This window comes from Phacochoerus africanus, chromosome 3, assembly GCF_016906955.1.
Source record: "Phacochoerus africanus isolate WHEZ1 chromosome 3, ROS_Pafr_v1, whole genome shotgun sequence".
NCBI classification, from domain to species: domain Eukaryota; kingdom Metazoa; phylum Chordata; class Mammalia; order Artiodactyla; family Suidae; genus Phacochoerus; species Phacochoerus africanus.
In genome coordinates, this window is record NC_062546.1 from 159,147,368 (window position 1) to 159,168,854 (window position 21,487).

Consider the following 21,487-nt stretch of genomic DNA (forward strand, 5'->3'; position numbering starts at 1 on the left):
AATCATTGGACCAATTCTGAGTTGGCCCTAAGCAATCTTACCAATATTGGTATTGCCACCTCCAGTTGTATGCGGACAGACAGGACAGCATTCCCCAGGGGGAGTTATGGGGTCAGCACATTCAAGCACATCCTGGCACTGTATCTTGTCACAAAGAATGGCACCATTGTCACAGACACAGATCTGGCAAGGGGCAGGTTTCCAAATGTCCCTGTTTAAGTACATCTGACCATTCTGAGTGCAGGCTATTTCTTCACCATATCCTTCTAGAATAAGAAAAAAAAAAAAGAAAGAAAGACAAAAGGAGGTTAGTAATCTTGAAATTTCAGAATCTGGGAAATATTTAAGAAGGTGAGTCGTCTTGTGGGTTCTAAAAAACTCTGGGTAAGCAGTGACCTCCAAAGGAGGCAAAACACAAATGAACTTACTTCATTTAGCATTTAAAGACAAAGCATCTAATTCACAATTAAATTATTATGATACTTATATCCTAGCATGATAGGGTAAGGAAAAAATGCGATAAAAAGCAAGTATACTTAATCAGAAAATGCTTTTCAAAATAATTTTTGAAGATAAAAATAACCAAACATGATAAGATTATGTTTCAAGGATAAAAATAAGCTATTTGTAAAAGGAGGGGGGAAAAGAGGTCTAAAGAGAATACATTATTTCAGTGATTGGTGAACCCTATGTGACTGTCAACAGACTACAAACTCAGTAAATTCCTCAACAACAGAAAACAATAGGTATTTGTGTACCATGAAGAAAAACTTAGTTTTAAAAATTAAGGTAGAAAAACATGGTTGGACCTAGAAATTATCATGCTAAGTGAAGTTAGTCAATGAGACACCAACATCAGATGCTATCATTTACATGTGGAATCTAAAAAAAAGGACACAATGAACTTCTTTGCAGAACAGATACCAACTCACAGACTTTGAAAAACTTATGGTTTCCAAATGAGACAGGTCGTGGGGTCAGGGGGATGTGCTGGGGGTTGGGGATGGAAATGCTATAAAATGGGGCTGTGATGATCACTGTACAACTATAAATGTAATAAAATTCATTAAATTTTTTTTTTTTAAAAACATTAAGGTAGAAAAGAATAATGGTGACCCATTTCATGGAGTGGATTTCCATTAAACATCCTAAACTAAAGGTGCTCCCTAAACTGTAATGGAAATTCAAAGCTTATACAGGCAATGCATTCATTATCTTTGCATCAAAATTAACTAAGGAAAGTCATGACCAAAACAGTATGGAAAGATATTACATAATATCTGCCAAATACTTTTCTACATTTAAATAAAAATTAACACAAATTTGGAAAATATATATGTACATTTATATACATAGTAATAGTAATTCTATTATACAGTTACCATAAAATGAACACAAACATTACATCTTTAACTTTGTGATTCTTAAGAAACAAAACTACAGTATTTTAAAATACAATGTGGATCATATAATCCTTGCTTAATTGCTTCAGGAGCTTTCAAACTACTTAAGTTCAAAGCTCCTTTTTAAAGCCAAAGGCCCTCCCTCCCAGTCCATGTACAACTTGATCCTTTTGCCTGGACTACCTTTCCCTCCCTCAACTCAGAGGCTGATAGCTCACAGCTCACTATTATGTTTTGCTCAATTGCCACCTGCCCCCACAATTCTTCTCTGATTATCCTGTAAAAAGACTTCCTTTATGCAATTGATATGCTTCACAGAACTCTTTAAAGAGTTCATTCATTCATCCATCCATTCATTCATTTTGTATTATATACAAGGTAATTAAATATTTACTAAAGTGAAACAGCTAGGCAAAAATTTCTGCCTTCATAAGACTTAGCACTATTAGTATGTATTTATTTTTACTTGTTTATTTTCTTATTTCTATCACTAGACAATAAATCTTATGAAGGTAATAACTAGTGTTTCTTGTTCATCATTTGTATTTCTAAAGCTTGACCTCATACTATGCATAGAGCTGACATTCAGCCTTGTTCAATGGATATGAACGAATGAACCTAAATTATGGTTCACCAACTTAATTGCACCAGAATTAACTTTGTACTTTACAAAAATAAGATTAAAAATTTTTTAAATTTAAAAAATTTACAATTAGTTTATGAAATAAATTTATAATGTTAATGTAGAAAACTATAGATGAAAATGGTCTCAGTTTAGAGTCAAGACATTAGTCCAAATATCCATCTGCTTAACTTTAGAAAGTTTTTCTTGTATAACATTCTTCTCACTGCTCTATGGAATATTTTGCTTCACATATTTAGTCTTTCATCACAGATATTTGATAAATGGAAAACTGTTTTCAGACATGACAACACATTCTGGCTTATGTGTTACTCAAAAGAAGAGCACATGGATAATTCAAAAAGATACATGCACCTGAATATTCACTGCAGCACTATTTACAATAGCCAAGACATGGAGGTAACTTAAGTGTCCATCAATAGATGAATGGATAAAAAGATGTGGTATATATACACTGGAATATTACTCAGCCATAAAAACAATGAAATAATGTCATTTGCAGCCTCATGGATGGACGTAAAGATTATCATATAAGTGAAGGAAGCCAGGTAAAGACAAGTATTACATGATATTTCTTATATGTGGATTTAAAAAAAAATGATACAAATTGACTTATATACAAAACCAAAACAGATACACAGACACAGAAAGCAGACTTATGGTTACCAAAGGCAAGGTGGGGAGGGATAAATTAGGAGTTTGGGATTAACATATACATAAAATACTATATATTAAAATACATAATAAATAAGAACCTACTGTATAGCACAGGGAACTATACTCAATATTTTGTAATAACTTATAATGGAAAAGAATATGTAAAGAATACACACACACACACACATAACTGAACCACTTTGCTGTACACCTGAAACTAACACAACATCGTAAATCAACTATATTTTTTTAAAAAAATATGAGCATGAAGTTTCTAATCTGTTTCATCTTCATCAAAAGATGCTTATCACATAATACATGGGTAATCAAGAAAACAATATTGGCTCTACCTATCTAGTATTACTATAGGCATTTTAAACTAAGGAGAAAATAGGAGTTCCCATTGTGGCTTACTGGTTAAGAACCCGACATAGCATTCATGAGGATGCAGGTTTGATCCCTGACCTCCCTTAGTGAGTTAAGGTTCCAGGGTTGCTGCAAGCTGTGGAATAGGTTGAAGATGCAGCTTGGATCTGGTGTTGCTGTGGCTGTGGTATAGGCCTCAGTTGCAGCTCTGATTTGACCCCTAGCCTGGGAATTTCTGTATGCTGCAGGTGTGGCCATAAAAAGAATAAATAAATAAATACATAAATAATCTTGTTTTCAAATGATTCTCTATAGAACTATTTTGAAAAAATAAGAAATTTGTAGTCAAATAAGCAGCATTACTTTCAGATAAAAAAAAATCACTTTGAAATAATGCAGTTCCATGGTGAATATGTCCACAAAACACAAGCTATACAGAAATGGACTTATACCCATAGTCCATCGAACTATCCCATTAAGTAAATAAAGGATAACTTTGTTCATTAAATTTTATGATTGAGAAAGGAATACCCAGCCACAAGTGCTAAATATCATTTTGGTTGAAAATGAGATACAACACAACTTCAATTAGTTTGCTTCTCCCTTCCCACACCCTGGAGGCAAAAGTGTTCACATGTATTTACTGCAGGTTATGTGAGTATGTGCCTACAACTGTACATGCAAAATATTGAAAGTGTGTGTTTTCTGCTCTCAAAAATACACACTATCATTGTGAAATAGATCTCAATTTCACCAGTAAAACAACTGTATATGGGGAAATAGAGAATATAAAAAAAACAAAAACAAGATGATATATAATAATACTGTCAATTAAATATCATTAAAATGTGTGAGAGACTCTTTAGGGGTGAATTATCCTCTTCTCTATGGTTCCTTCAGGATTGGAATAAAAAGACATTCTCTTAGTCTTGTGTTAATTCATAGGTCAGTTTCTTCCTGCAAGTTTAAGACAGCATGACCTCAATCCAAGGAGCAAAGAAGTAGGCCACTATATTACTTGCTTTAAATGACAATGTTAAAAGTTACTTTTATACTCTGAATCATCACTGGTCCTTTTCTCCCTGAGAATTTATAATTAAATTTAAGATGATGTGGAAAGTTAGTTGGAATGCTTTTAAATGGCAAGGAGATGAAAAACCACATTTGCTGCTAAACTCTGCCTTCTCTTCCCCCACACAGAATCCATGCACATCACAGAGGGCACAGAAACTCAGTGAACTCTCATTGTTTGAGTCTGAATGAAAGACATGTACAAAGAAATGCTGGGTAGAAAATACAGGGTGGCTTGCAGTTCTCAAGTTTGTACATGGTAGTTGGGTACGTTATGATTAGGCTGTCTCTTCTGTTTTCTACATAGATGTTTATTTAAATGAAAAGAAAAGTAAAATAGGAAACAAAATTGTAGCCAATTTGCAGTGAAGTTGTCATGACAATTATTTTATGAATGACAATATTATTAAAAAATAATTAAGTAAGAATTTTCATATGACATTCTGAGACAGTCAATACTGTCCTTTCCTAATTCCTCTATAGCAATCATAAAATTAACACAGGCTGACATTAACCTTTATCAAAGGCCTAGAATTTTAAAAATACTTTTTATAAAATCTAAAAAAGTATTCCAAAACCAAAATATTATGACATTTGTATTTTTTTCTACTTATGTTTCTTTAACTTTCCTAAAATTAAGGAGGACTAGTAGCTATCTGGTAGTACTGCCATTATTTTGTCATCTTCCATGGTATTGTAACTTTCAAAAATTTTATCTTCTAAACCACATGATTCTTTCACTACCAAACGTTCCAACAAATTGATCCAATCCATTGCAAAAATCATTACCACAAACATCTTGGCACTGATATCTTAGAGAAAAGAGATGTATTTTATCTGGCCATGTTTTGTTTGAGAGTAATTCAGGTGTTCTGTGTTTCTCATATATCCTCATAGATCTGCCTTCTCACAAAGTTTGTGCTTTTAAATTTAGTTGTAAGTATTCAGTTCTTAATCACTAGATGGCAGACCAAATCCACCATCTTGTTATAGTAGCCATTTAGAAACTCAGTCATCAGACCTGCTATGTGACAACTATGGGCCACACCCCAGGGCTACACTCCTTTATTATAATTACAGTTGTATAAAAATGTTTGCATAGAAATGGACTTACTGAAATCTTTGACTGTCCAAGAGAGATGTGATTCTATTTTTAATACTAAATTACTGGAGTCTACAAAAAAAATTTGAAAAACACATAAAATAAATGCCCTCTAAGCCTGTTAACTAGAGATCTTCCTCGCAGAAATGTGTTCGAAGATCAGAGAAATTTTTAATCTCTTATTTAGACAAGTGTTTGTTCAGATCATTTTCTCTCACTGGACTGTGAGCTCCATACATGTGTTCATCTCAGTAGCCTTCACACCCATGTCATATAATTAGTCTTTGAAAAATATATTTGCTATGTGGTTGAATGTTTGAGTACAGGACTAGTTCACAAGGAAGGAAGGACCAGTTCATTTATGTGCTTATTAAAAAGACAGAATGAAGCCCTCTTTCCTCCTTTCCTAAACTTGCCAGAGAGGATGTGCACTTAAGACCCCAATTTGAATGAAAGGGAAAGGGTGGTTCTTGCTAAGTGTGTCCTTGACATCTAGACCTTTGTATGGCCAGAAAGGAGGAAGACTGTTTCAGTCACTGTGGCTGTTATTTTGAAAAAAGTCTTCATAAAGTTATAGTAGCCCTTCAGTCTTCCTGGCCTAGTTGGTCTAGGTTCTTTTTGGGATTATAAAAGTCTGTGTTAACATTTTTTAAAGTTTCTCTAACTGTGAAAGTTTTCAAAGGATTAGACTCATGGCAAGGTCAGCTGATGCACTCATGAAGTAGGCAGAAAATGCTTTATGGAACAAGGGAGGCAGCAGCAGAGCAGACCTACTGGCCCACTCTGGACCAAACCACAGATTCTACCTTTCCTAATGCACAGCAGAGCTCCAGCTGCTGGTTTCAGTTCCAGAGAATCTTCCAAGGAAATCCCTCCCTTCCTTCTGCTCTCAGGCTCTGTTTATTGTCATAAAGGACAGACAAAGAGGTTAGAGGATTCAGTTCTTTCTTTAGACCCTTCTGACTGAATGCCAACAATTCCACATTCATCATTTCTCTTTCCTTATATGATCCCCAACATTTTAAAAATTAGATACATATGAAGCCACCAGGGATAGCTGAGGGGGTTCTGTTTTATGCTTTGACAATATTTTCCCACCTCAGCCTCTGGGTCTGTAAGGAGAGTGGGTGGGTAGATGAGTATGGAGTAGGCCTGAGAAGTTTTCCATCTTTTGTTTTTTTAATCCACTTATAGACTTGTACTTTCCTATGAGCTCTCCAAATTTAAATCTCTTTTTAGGATGCTTCTTCAAATTATTACTTCTTTGTGTCCTTCTCTATTTTTTTTGTACCAACTAAACAAGAGCAACCATTCAATGATAATTTGAGCTGAGTTAAATTTCTGTTCCAAGAAGGCCAATCATATTTTATATTCTAAAGCAATAAAATAACAATTCATTTTTAAAACCTATCTTGAAATCTGAGAAAGTAAAAAGAAGGCAACAACTCACATATAGTATTTCAGTGATGTATGCAAATAAAATTAGATTAGGTAAATTACAAAGGTAGTTCCTTCAATGCAACTATACAACGTGTCTCAATCTCATATGCAAAGACTTTTCAGCTAACTAGTAAAACTGCTGTTTTTCCTTTACTTAAAATGGAAAAAATAAAAAGGAAAAATCTTTTTTTATATTAGGTACTACTTAAGTTTCTTTCCATGTATCATTGGGAAATCTAAATGACTGTGGCCAAAATGTGAAACTAAAACTACACATAATGCACATGTAAATTCTCTTCTACAATTTTGTCTGGAAAACCAACTTTCAGTCTGTTGATCCATTTAACACAGTTTTTTTTTTTTTCTTCTCTAAATACATGGCTCAAACTATTGATTAGCTGTAAAAACACCACAAAGAGAATTGGGCCTGTCTTATATTGAATGCATTAGAAATTTCAGGAGTAAATTCTATAGAAAATCCCTATTCTCAAATATTAATCCTAAATGAATAATTAAGTATGGTCTGTGTTATTCCAAATGTGTCTGCCTGGCTAAATGCATGAAAGGATTTGAATTTTTTGAATGCAGCCTGTCTACTTAATCTCTCCCCAGCAATGACATTGCATGAAATAAAGAAGAGAATAAAAATCTGCCTAGCTATATATATCTACTTCAAATGGGTAGTATCATAGCTTTTCTGTAGTCTGGAGATAAATTAAGTAAGAAAAAATCCTGAGCAATATATAGTTCCCACAGTTCAGATTTCCTTCATCTCCCTCAAGTCTTATCTCAAATGTTATCTTCTTCATGAAGCCTACTTTGACCATCTTACAAAAAATCGAGAATACCACACACACACACACACACATACACATACACACACCCATAATACTCCCCGTCTACCCATTCCTATTTTTTTTCCTTTAATGTGGTATTTAGCACTTTTGAACCCACTATATTATTGTATTTTTGTCTAATTTTTATCTCCTCGTGATAGAATTATAGATTTATAAGTCAGATATAATTTATTCTGGCTTGTCCATTGATACATCCTGATATCTTAGAATAGTAGTCAGAATGATAGTGAATGCTTATTAAATATTTGTTGTAAAAATTTGTTGAATATTGCATTAGCACTTTAGATGGTAGAGTTGTTTTGTAATTGTAGAGTTATTATATAACTAAAAAGGTTATTGTTATAAAAGAATATTTAGTATGAGATATTCAAGTAAGTATAAGATTAAATAGTGTATATGATAAGGCATTTTTACAATCAAGTTAACTCTGTATCCTATGACTTTTTTGCAGTTGCATTTTGCTTTATTTTCCTATCTTTTCTGATACAGAAGAATAGGCTTCTAGAGAAAATCTAGACATCATTCTAGTCAGTTTATTCCTTCTAAATCATTCTTTATTGACTTATTCTTTGTTCACTGCTCTTATCCTAAGTTGAACTTGCGTTTACAATGAAATAAACATTCCACAGTTCTCAATGGCTCTTTGATCTCATTCATTTTACTGATTCTAAAATATTTTTTTAAGTGTCTCAAGGAATTTGAAGGAGTTATCTCTTTCAGCACTATTTTCTGGGGAGGTGGGTGGGAGGAGCAGTAGCGTTTTTACCCTAAAGGCATAATTTCTGAGTTTATCCACCTGTGTATATTTAGAGACTTGAACTAATACCCATAGTACCCAACTTTGTCCTCATCTACCTAGACTTAATTTATGTCTATTTTGTGGCTATTAAAAATTAGGAGGTTATTTCTCTGAAGAATAGAAATTCTACCTTTCTTTCTGGCACTCCCCTACCAAATCACTTCCAGATTCTTTAAAAAGACTAACGCCGTTATTTTAGAATATAAATCCATCTCTTTACCTTCGTGTTCAGCTTACCTTCTATAATGCACATTAATGGCTATACAGAAACCATCTTATTTAAAGGTCAAGCCTCAATGTGCACTGAATTCCAACAGTGGACAAATGCCCCAGTAATATTCAGGAAAAGAAAGAGAAGCTGCTGCCTCTACTGGAAAGTTATATTAATAACTTTCTAGATGCACGACAAAGTTATTCACTGGGGAAATTCTGTGCTTGTAGGGAGAACAATAGACAAGAAAATAAAAGATAGAAGGAGGAGGAGAAAGAAGAGGAGGAGAAAGTGGGAGAGACAGAGGGAGAGGGAGGAGGAGAGGCTAAGAAGATCAGCCACCAAGACAGCCATTCTCTCCTCCCCTTATATCTTTACTACATTGAAAAGGAATATTTTCAAGTTTCTTTAGCAAAATACAGAACTAAAACTGGGGCTATTTCATTATCCTGTGGTTAGATAAGAAAAATACAAAAAGAAAAAAAATGAAATCCATGATTTTGACCTGTAAAGCCACGTGCTTCTGTGCAGTTATTATCCTTAATAGGTAAACGAATGGGGAAGAAATGAAAACATCCTTATGTGTTGGAGTTCCCGTCGTGGTGCAGTGGAAACTAATCTGACTAGGAACCATGAGGTTGCATGTTTGATTCCTAGCCTCACTCAGTGGGTTAAGGATCTGGCGTTGCCGTGAGCTGTGGTGTAGGTTGCAGACATGGCTCTGATCTGGTATTGCTATGGCTCTGGCGTAGGCCGGCAGCTATAGCTCGATTAGACCCCTAGCCTGGGAACCTCCCTATGCCGTGGGTGTGGCCCTAAAAGGACAAAAAGCCAAAAAAAAAAAAAAATATATATATATATATCCTTATGTGGAGGAAATATGAGCATGGACAAGTTTTATTAGAATTTCAAAAGTGTGAAGTTATTAATAATTATTCAATATTGTTCCTTTTAGTTTTGTTTAAATTCCAAACTTTATCATTACCGTTTAATTTCTATTTTAATTTCTTAAAACAGGGAGACTATAAAGAAAATATAAAGGAAAGGAACACACATTATTTTCTTAAAACATCTGTAGGAAGATTTAGAGTTTTCAAAAAACTTGTCATTATTTGTTCAATCCCAAATAGCTATGGAACACTTGTTTTGTACTAACGCATTGGTTAGCAGGTGTTGAGATCAGAAGAGAAGAATGTAGAACATTTGCTAACCCGTGGAGGGTAGGATTTTGGTTGTATAAAAAGGACAGATTAACTAGGCTTGTTTGGTTTAATAAAGCAAAATGTGCCTCAGTTTCTTTACTCATTAACCTATAGGAAAAGATAGAACAGGGAGCTTTCACTTAGGTGAAATGAAATATAATAGCACATCACACATAAATTCGCCTTAAATTCCTGCTGAAAGTTTGTCCAAATAAATTAGTCAATCTAGAAAAAGGAATGGTGGCATTATTTAATCCATTTAGTCAATACTTATTTATCCAGAAAGTTTTACTGAATACTTGTCTAGTACAAGAACATAGTTTAGGTCATAGAATGAGACATTTGGAGTCCAGCTTTCTTGCCAAAAATGATTGAAATATACAGAAGCTGCAAAAGGTAATGAAACTTTCTTATATGAGAAAATAATAAGTTTACAATTTAAGAAAAAACAAGAAATAATAAGTTTAAAAATTAAAAATAAATTTAATAAGAAAAAATAACAAATATGTATTTCAATAGTTCATCTGGAAACTATGCATATACAGTGAAATTTTTATAAACTTAATTCTCTTTTCTCATTAACCTATATGAGTCCTGGGCCCTTCTGAATTATTGCTTCTTAGCCTGGAAATCTTTCTCTGTGTTTTGAGGGATCTTTGCCTAATGCTATTTATTTTAATTAGCTAGAACTAATTCTCAGGAACAAAAACCTGAGGGCTTTCTAAAGTTCCAAGCAAAAACAATCTTCAATCATTTGTGGGGAAGAAGTTATGTTTATAAAAGCAGACTTCAAAAATGCTAAGAGTAAAAGGAATACAGAATTCCAAATAGCATTAATTTAAGAGTAGACTGATCATCTACTGACTTTCCTTCAATGTCTTATTTGTAAGAAAATGTATCTCAGACTCTAGGACAGTCTGAATGCATATCAGTGAGAGAGTAGAAACCCATAATTCACACCATCCAATGATCCCCCACAGTACAGCAGCCCCCCTTGTGATAATATAGTTTATTTAACAAATATTTATTATCTGTTACGTTGCTAAGCATTGGGAATACAGAGGTAAGGTAATGAATTCCTCCCCATCTTCAAGAAGCTCACAGACTAGGGAAGGAACCAGGGAACCAGTCCAGCAATAGACTAGTAGAAGTCTTTAAGAATAAAACTAGAAGCAAACCCAGGCTGTTGTGAGAATACATAGGAGGGGCACTTCACCTAGGCTAGAGGTCAGAGAAATCAAAATGGTTCTGTAATGTCTTTATTTCCTTCCTTTAACTTAATAGCCCTTTAGTTTTTTTTTTTTTTTTTGAAGTTATAAAACTAAGATCCAAAATGGTTTCTTCCAAAAATTAGCTTCCAAGCTGTATAATACTGTCACTCCTGGCTCATTGCTGGTACCTGGCAATGAACTCCTTCTTTCTGCCAACTGGCTGAGATGGATATGAAGGAGCATGGACCTTTCCTCTCATTCTTCACTTCCTATTTTCATGTCTTTGGCATTTATTCTCTTGCCTAAGGGTGAAACAGCAGCACTCTTGTTTCTAAACCTCCTGATGCCTCCATAGGTGGGTGCCTTAGAAGGGAGCAGGGATGCAGTTCATCAGTCATGGAGGTATAGAAGCTAGGACAGTGTGGACAGCAACACGGGAGGAATCAGTTACCACTGATGACTAAGTCTGGCAACACTGTGATAAACTATAAATGCATTTTTCCAGGTCCAATTCTACAGCCATTTGGAAATTCAGTAAAGTTGAATTTAAATACCATTCCTCAAATTCAGATACAGAATTCTAGGTTATACTGCCTTCACACTTTAGGAAGTCAAAAATTGTGTTGTATAACATTTAGCTTGAAATACAATGAGTTTCATCCTCAGATGCCAGTTTATAATTTAGAAAATTGAGAAATAAGTTATCAAATATCTGAGCTAGAAGTTCACTAATTTTTTACTCAAAAAATCCACTCATATCCATTTTCATAGATTACATATGGTCTATCAAGAGTCTACTCAGTGTTTGACCATATTCCATGATATAAAAGTAAAAGACACATAAGCTACTCCAGAATTTTTAGTTGAGGAAATAAGAAGGAAGTTTATAAAATCATGCTTTTAACAAATATTTACTATGGATTATCTAAATATAAATTATCTTCTATTCAGTTATTTCTCCAATGAGCACACGTAGTCAAGGAAGCACACTGTTTATATAAGACACTAGGTTTGAAGAATTATAGATAAGAAATCTGAAAAGATGGGATAACACTGAGGTGAAATTTTCTGAGGAGAAGTGACTAGAAGTGGGGTCTAAAGTAGGTCTTAAAAAATGCCAGGTATTTGAGATGGTGGAAGAAAACTCTGCCTGAGACGGGAGCAGAAACCTCTTAAAAGAGGCTTGGAGAAGAAGGCAAACATGTCATATCAGGAGGGAACAGTTCCACTTACTAAAAAAAAAAAAAAAGAGGTGATGTGAATTCTTGGTAAGTGCGAAGGTAGAACAGTGACTGATGCACAGAGTGTGTCCAGTAAGTAAATGAATAAATGAATAAATAGAAGAAGGTCTAGTAAGTAAATGAATAAGTGAATAAATAGGAGAATGTACAAGTAGCTTTCAGGAACATTAACAATAGAACTGAAGATGAATTGGAAGCACATGAGACTAAAGGTCACTCGTTTAAGATGCTATACTGTAGTTAGGAGAAATAGCTGTTCTAGAAATGAAGAGGGGTAAAAGCATAAGACATCAGATAGATAAATCTGATTAACTATGGGTTTGATTAACTATGGGTGGGATGAAGTATTAGAAAAATTAAAAAATAACTTTTGAGGTTCAGGAATGAATGGAAGAGCTAACATCTATTGAATATAGTTGTGGGCTGTACTGTGTACCCCACTAAAAGAAGTTGACCTGGAAATAAGTCCTTTGAAGATGCAATTACTTAAGATAAGGTCTTACTAGAATAGGGTTGGTCCTTAATCCAAAATGACTGGTGTCCTTATTAGGAGAGAAGAGACCACACAAACACAGACACATGTGATAGAGGCAGAGCTTGGAGGGCTGTAGCTGCAGAGCAGAGAAAATCAAGGATTTCAGGCAACCATCACAACCTAGGAAGAGGCAAGGGAAGATTATACCTCTACAGGTTTCAGGGAGATCATGGTCCTGCCAACATCTTGATTTTGGACCTCTAGCCTCCAGAATGGTGAGACCATACATTTCTGTTAAGCCACCCATTGTGTTCTAGTTTGTTATATGATAGCCCCAGGAAACTAATACAAATACCTACAGGAGATTGGTCTGGACATTGACTAAAACGAGTTTTGAAAGTTAAAAAAATGTACTGGAGAAATTATAAACCTTATTTAAGGCATACTGGAATGAATATTAAGGAAGAATAGCCCAGTATAAATATTAATAGCCACTCTTTATTGTGTTGTAAGCACTATGCTAAGTTCCTATGAACATTTTATAGTTTTAATCCTTAAACCACCCTCACAGAGGCTTGGATCACAGAGTTAGTGAGTAGCAGAGCCAATATTTGAACAACCACACACTCCGAGCTACTGCATTCTAAGGTGGGCAGTTGGACTGCTACTTATAGAGAGTAAATAAAAGACAAGCTTGTATATAAAGGATTTAAAATTCACACTTTAATTGTAGATTTTGAATATGTGAGATTAGTAACTTGACAATCCATATGAAGGATGAAGAGCCAAAGGAGTCTGGATTAACTTGAAAGCAAAATTTAAAAGAGCAAAGCATGGTTTACCTTAGAGATAAGAAAAGGGAGAGATAACGTTCTTTTAAAAATGAGTTTGTTATCAAAGGGAAGCAAGTGAAACATACTAAGAATGTGAAGTCCATTCTTTCTTTCTATTCAGCTCCCAATTCTAAACGGTCAATATTTCATTTCCTGATGCTATGCTTGTTTAGCTACCAAATGTTACCATCCTAATATCCTGTGAAATTTCCCCCAGCTTTCCTGTGGCTTCACAGGATATTGATGGGAAAAACTAGCTCCATGACACAAATAAGGCTTTGGGCATTTTGATGAGTATGGATAGTAAATGACTGCATTCCAACTATTATTTAGTTTTTTTAAAAGACTGGTTTATAGGGCACAGGAAATGAAATTTTCCCCCAGAAAATTCAGCTTACATTGTATAAAGGTGATTCCCCTCATAGCAAACAACATACTTTATTCTATCTACTTTATTTAAACTAAAGAGGGTGATGCTAAAAAAGCCATTTGGGGAAATTCAATAAAATTCAACATAAAAAATACAATTTAAAGAAACCATCAACCACCTGCTTCTTATATTACACCTTATTCAGGTCTTCATTTCCTTTCATTTTTCTGAAGTCTGAAGGAGTCTTTACAGGAGTTGTTAACTGTTTTCCTTTTTTAAATAATCTTCTCGAAAGAGCTTTGAAAGTAGAAACTTCTTCCAAGACCCAATCTACAACTTCAATTTTTTCCTGTTTAACAACTATCGGTTCAGTCACAATCAATTCAGCTGGCATTAATGATACAGAAATAAAAGCAAAAAATGGAATAGACACAATTGCTCATTTTGTTTTATAATAATAAAAGAGGGCATGTGACCTAATAAAATGAAAACCTGACCTATTTGCAACCTGATTTAATGGAAGATAATTGGGTGAATCTGAATGTTCTTATGATGTTAATAGAACAGTACTAAGATTTATTTCCTGGAACATTTATGGCTAAATATCAAAAATAAAGACTGATGGGATTTATCATGTGCTCAGCCAAACTTTTCATTACTGGATCATATTATCAAATAGGATAATGAGACAACAAAGTGGTCTAGATATAAAAACAAACACACAAACAAACAAATAAAACACCCCTGCAGTATGTCTCCACCAACAAAACCTCTCTGGAGTTGCAGAGCTTCAACCACAGGGGAAAATGTCATTCTCAGCATCTTAATTGCCAAAGAGAATAGATTTAGAGGCATTATTTCATGCATGTCTACATTTACCAATGACTTCTCTGTGAGTTAAGAATTCTAAGGCACAGACAAAATCCTTCTCCATATACACACCAAATTGCATGTCCTGTATAGCAGAATTCATATATTCAACATCATTCTACCTCATCTCATTAAGTTAAGAGGCTTTTTATCTCTTATGGGCCACCTAGGCTTTGAAGTTCTTAAACTGTCCATTAAGTAAATGAAGAGATTACCCAGGACTCACAGGAATACAAAACGTGCAGTGATAACCCTCTCTCAGACACAACCTTGTGCTACTTTATGCTAGCCCATGTATGATAAACTACAAACCCTACTGTTTAGAGTATTCTAATGATATCAGAAATTGAAAAACTACTTCTTCTATGGTCTAGATTATACTTAGTTGTTGAGGATTAATTTAGCTCAACTTGAATCATTCAGTTTTTCAATCTTAAAAGTGAAATAATCTAACATATCTGTGGAAGAAAAAAGCTAATATGACAATAAGATAGCAAAATGTCAGTCAATATATGTGGATTTTTTACATGGTGTGTTTTGTGTGATGGAAAGGAACGATGGCAAAATTTCCTCAGTTATGATTATTAACACTACATTGATATCTTCTATTTTTAAAAATATTGTTAATACTTAGGAATTATTTTAAAATAAAAAGATATTTTTCTTCCTTATTTAACAAAATTTATAGCATTTTATTTCTTTCATGCTGCTAAACAAGGATTTCAAGAAAAGTGATATGGCACCAAGAGCACATCAAGTGGAATATTCTGCAGAATTTAAGAGGAAAGAGGAAATTAGCTCTTTGGCAGTTATACTAAAACCTCATAAAATCTTAAAACTCAGGTGGAATAAGTTATGTTTCTTAGTAAAGCGTGTAAATAAAATAATATAAATCAAACCTAATTTCCTCTACAGAGGTAGTAGATAGAATTGCAGTAAAAAATGCATTTCAAACCAAGGGCCTAACAACAGCAATGACAAAAATGACCATGTTCAATAAAATGAAATATATACAATTCAGTGTGCCACAAAGGGGCCTTGAAAAGATCTTGGCAGAGTAAAGGAATGAAACAGAGTCTCCAAAGAAATATCCACAGAAACACTCCAAGGAATGCTAGGGCCTTGAGGAAATACCGCCTTTATCCATCCTATAAACATTGAGCACCTACTGTGTGCCATTTCTCCAGCAGGTACTAGATGAGAACAAAACAAAAGATACCATTCTAATTCCAAATAGCCATAGCCCAGTGAGGAAGACAGATAATCAAGCAATTAAAGTACCCTGGTAGAAATAAACATAGGATGCTAAGGGAGCACAGATGAGCATTGCTTCAGGCATTTTGTAGGCAGTACAGGTTAGTCTTTCTGGTGGAAGCTGGTTGTTAGGGTAGAATTGGGAAAGAAGTAGAATTTATCCCATAGCTATATGTAATTCACTATGGCTAGAAAGAAAAGAGGGAAAGAGAAGATAAAGAAAAGGGAATAGAAATTGAATGGTGGGTTAAAGGGATAGGGCTAGAAGAAATGGCACCTCTTTCTTGGCTCCAGCTTTAGGGTGAATAGGACTCTGCCAACTCAATTCAAGAGGAATAGGAATGGGGAATGAGAAAGCAAACTTGCAGCTCTAGCTGATGAAATTTTCAGATAAATTTCAACTCTTAATCCAGTCACTGGGAACCCCTAAAAGGCAAAGTGATTCGGGGGAATGGAAATTGAGGAGTTGAAGAAAGCTAAACTTTTGGTTTTATTTTGCTTTTTTAATAATGGCACTAAATATTACTTATGTAACTTTCGGCAACTGATAACTTTTTTGGTCCTCAAATTTTTTCGTCTAAAAAATAGGGTAATGTTAACCCCCCCTCCTCCCCGCAAGGTTGCTTTGGGAACTAAATAGATGTGAAAGTGCTTTGAAAAATCAATGTTATTCAAATGCAACCATTATTATTAGTTAGCACAGAGGTTCCCAGACCACATTTTTATGTATATCAAAAGCAAATTCACGCTCTCCTCTCTCTCTCCCTCGTAAGTACATATCAAAATCTGGCGTAGGTTAGGGGAGGAGAGAGAAATCCTTCATTACATTACATTCGTATAGGGCTATGATCACAGTAGAGGAATCCTGTTTCTCCCACAAAGCACCCTGAGGTCAAATATTCTGATCTGATCAGTCCTCTGATTTGTGCACATAAATAACTTCACAAAACAGGAATGCATGCAGATTTCAAGAATAGCAGTGCTAAGGCATAAGGATGAGGGGAAAGTTGATTTCTGTAGGGCAAGAGTAATTTTTCTGAGTTGGCACGTGATACAGGTCAAAGCTGTCATAGGAGTTAACTGGGCCTGTTAATACCTCAATATCTGAGCTACCTTCCCACAGCAATACACCTGAGTTTAATGTAACCACAGTTAATTACATGGCACTTTGATAGGAGGCTTTTTAAGTTGTCGTGTGATATTCTGTAATTTCAGCCAATAGGACCCGTACCTTGCCAGTTATGTTTTAAGTGGTACTGAGCCTGCAGGGATGGGAGGCGAATACGGTATCATCTTTCAGAGACATTTAAAGTTTTGGGTTATTTTCATGTCCATAGCTGATGACCTTTCAGTTTTTCCTTTAGTCAAAGATTTCACCCCAAATCAGTCTCATAAAAATTATATGTTTCGTGACTTCAAATGTTGTGTATCCCTCCAACTGAAAGGTTTCTTCTAAATTTTTTTTTTTATCTTCAGCCCTTATTTTAACTTGGCACATCTGAAGCACTCAAAGAATTTTCTAAAAAATACCAATTCCTAGATATGATTTCTTGTGATTCTGATTTTGTTTTGCAACTAAAAATCAATATATTTTTAAGTGCTTTTCTGCTTTTTGATGCCAGATTTGGGAACAGTTACTACAGTCCTCTTCCAATGATGCACTACTTTCTTCAAATGGAAGAAATAACAGGAAAACTATTGTTCCTTAGTATAATCATGCCCATTTAAGGTGTTTCCTTCCTTATGTCCAAGTTGTTAGAAAAGAATATATTTTCTCCTTGCAATAACACAGACAAAAGCTAAATGATATTCCCCTTCGTAGATGATTTACCACAAAGAACTACCACAAACCTGAAATCTCACTCAATAACCATTTTTTTTAAAGTATAAACACCCTTAAATTTAAATTGTCTTAATCATTATGACTCTTTGGAATTTTAATAATGTCTCCCTTGAAAAGTATCCAATTGAGATCAGAACAGGGAGACTCTGGTATGAATGTAAGAAGCTGCAAAGCTCCCTAAGAATCCATTTGTGCCTTTATAGTCCACTAGTGAGTTGTTCCACTGGGTAGAATTCACAGGCCAAAAAAGAAATCTCAAGGAAAACGTTTCACAGGGAGAATTTAACAAGAAAAAACAACAACTACCTTATAGAAAACAGATGGCTGACATTACTAAAGCTGGAAAGCTGTCATCTGTGCCTTTGCCTATTTTCTGTGCTTTTATAAATTGGCAGGAAAAAAAAAAATCCCTTACATTTTACCAAAAAAGGCCTAGCGCAATAATTTGCTAAAGATATCTGCAAATCCACATTTTGAATACAGAATATGTTAAAATGACTGAAGAATGACTTTTTAGTTCCTTTCATTTTGGAAGGTGATTCTGAGACATTCCTTAAATGCAAGATAGAGAAAAATGGAATAAACAAAGTAATAGTTTATATGACAAATGTAACTTTTGTTTTCATCTTTTAAAACCCTCTTCTCTTTTTCATGAACCTCGTATTTCATAAATCACCTATTTAATCTCAAAATGGACAAATTTTATGGTCTAGAAAATTATTTTCAAGTTAGGAATCAAAGAGGGACTTAACTGTACTTTGTGCAATCATTCAAATTTAATTTATGCTAAGACTTAAGAGGCTGGAGTATAATTTAGCCATTTATTAAACAAACATATTATATAGCTACATTATAGAATATACATACTGGGAGGTTTACAGTGATATAAAGTTCATTCCTCTGTGTGGCACAAACACTTCAGTTATTTTAAATTGTGTTCTTTTAATGGTTCTATCTATAGCAGCTATGAATTTTATGACCATAACTGACAAAGAAATATGAAAGAAATAAACATTTAACTAGAGTAAGATATCTATATTATGATATTAGAGAGAGATTTTTGGCTATAGATTTAAAATACTTTTTGCAGAGTTCCCATCATGGCTCAGTGGAAACGAATCTGACTAGCATCCATGAGGATGCAGGTTCTATCCCTGGCCTCACTCAGTGGGTTAAGGATCCAGTGTTGCCATGAGCTATGGTGTAGGTAGCTGTCACAGCTCGGATCTGGTGTTGCTGTGGCTGTGGTGTAGGCCAGGGGCTGCAGCTCTGACTCGATCCCCAGCCTGGGAACCTCCATGTGCCATGGGTGTGGCCCTAAAAAGACAAAAATACATACATACATACATACATACAATATTTTTCTCTCCTTATGTTTCTTCACTTCAATTTGACAAAAATGTATTTTCTGTCTTCTCTATGACAGACAATTCCCTGGACACTGGTGGGATGCAGTGATGGACAACACATGGCTGAATACTTTTACTTCTGAAAGGAACAGTCTCACCTGGCTTTGTACGATAATTTTCCTTCCTTTAATAATTCATGGCAGTATTTTGTAGATAGAATCTATGTGCGTACTTTTGGACAAATTACTGCAAATCTTGTTCATCACAGAGATATTGTGGGAGGAGCCTCTATGTAAAAATGTTTGGTTTTCACTTATAAGAATAAGTGAAAAGAGATTAAATTTTGATTTTGAATTTTTAAAAATTAATTTACTCATTCATTTAACAATTATTTATTGAGTATCTAATATATGCTCAATTTCAAAAGGGCACTTACTTCTATAAAGAGCTGATCATAATCATCCCCAATTTTTGTTATACTACCTCTTAGACTACACGGAGGCAGAATATCTCTGTCTCGTGCACCCGCATGTTCATTGCAGCACTATTCACAATAGCCAAGACATGGAAACAACCCAAATGTCCATCAACAGATGATTGGATTCAGAAGATGTGGTATATATACACAATGGAATACTACTCAGCCATAAAAAAGAATGTCATAATGCCATTTGCAGCAACATGGATGGAACTAGAGAATCTCATACTGAGTGAAATGAGCCAGAAAGACAAAGGCAAATACCATATGATATCACTTATAGCTGGAATCTAATATTCAGCACAAATGAACATCTCCTCAGAAAAGAAAATCATGGACTTGGAGAAGAGACTTGTGGCTGCCTGATGGGAGGGGGAGGGAGTGGGAGGGATCGGGAGCTTGGGCTTATCAGACACAACTTAGAATAGATTTACAAGGAGATCCTGCTGAATAGCATTGAGAACTTTGTCTAGAGACTCATGTTGCAACAGAAGAAAGGCTGGGGAAAAAATGTAATTGTAATGTATACATGTAAGGATAACCTGACCCCCTTGCTGTACAGTGGGAAAATAAAAAAAAAAATTATATATATAAAAAAAAGATTATCTCTGTCTTATTCATTCAAGGTGATCCCTTGACATCTAACCAGGGGTAGGAGCCATAGTGGGTGTTCATTGTAACTGCATGATTAACTAAAAGGAAGAAATCAAATCAAAGGATTGCTACCATATTTAAATAGCCACTTTTGCTCTGAAAAGATTTCATATATATCTATCATTTCTTCAACAGGAATAAGTGTCCACTTCATTTTATAGATGAAGAAATATTCAGAGGATAAACCAGTCTACAATTTTAACTTTTGTACAGTAGCTGTGAACTGTGAGTCCAGATTTAAAATGCCAAGTCACATCAAATGTTCAGTATATTTCTTTTTTATTCGCTCAAAACAGATGTTTGAGTATGTGCTCTGTGTTGGCACCACAGCAGTTTTAGGAAGTGTGGACAGAATATAAAAAGTCTTGTCCTCAAAGAATTTACATACTTGTGGAGGAAATCAGAAAATAAGCAAATAAATACATTATCATATGATCTGTCTAATAGAGATAAGCAAAGAAAACTGCAGCAAGGAAAAGACAGAGTACTAGGAGAGACGTGAACTGAATAGGCAGGGTGAATAGGGGTTAATTTTGAATAATCAGGGATGATCTCACAGATAAAGTAGAATGTGAGCAAAGATCTGAAGGAAATAACACAGTACTTTTAAATGACCATTCTTATCAGGAGGAATGTCATCTTCAAATATTATAATCATCAACAGTTATTTCAAGTTCATTCTTGAGTTATAGGAAATAACTGACAGCTAAGCATATTGTAAAGTTCATAAATAGGACACTTTACAAATGTGACTTAACAGCAAATAAAATACAAAGCATCAAAAAGTATTCTTGGAGTTCCCTTCATGGCTCAGTGGAAACAAATCTGAATAGGAAACATGAGATTGTGGGTTTGATCCCTGGCCTCGCTCAGTGGGTTAAGGATCACAGACATGGCTCGGATCTGGTGTTGCTGTAGCTGTGCTATAGGCCGGCAGCTACAGCTCTGATTAGACCCCTAGCCTGGGATCCTCCCTATGCCATGGGTGCAGCACTAAAAAGACAAAAAAAAAAAAAAAGTATTCTGTCTTGCCCTTAAATTGTTCACACCATTTCAAAAATTTCAGGAAAATATGACAATCATTCAGTGAGAAAATTTAACTTTTGTTTAAATAGTTCTCAGCTGAAAAACAAAGCTTAATTAATTAGATTAGATTGC

The 21,487-nt window shown here is 34.6% G+C and overlaps 1 protein-coding gene across 1 annotated transcript in view; it reads right to left on the reverse strand.

The window, feature by feature from the left end:
• Positions 1-21,487, reverse strand: part of COL5A2 (collagen type V alpha 2 chain) — a 144,932-nt gene that overhangs the window by 74,619 nt on the left and 48,826 nt on the right. The window contains exon 2 of the mRNA XM_047773048.1: positions 42-266. Coding sequence (XP_047629004.1) covers positions 42-266 — 225 coding nt within the window. The remainder of the gene's footprint in view (positions 1-41; positions 267-21,487) is intronic.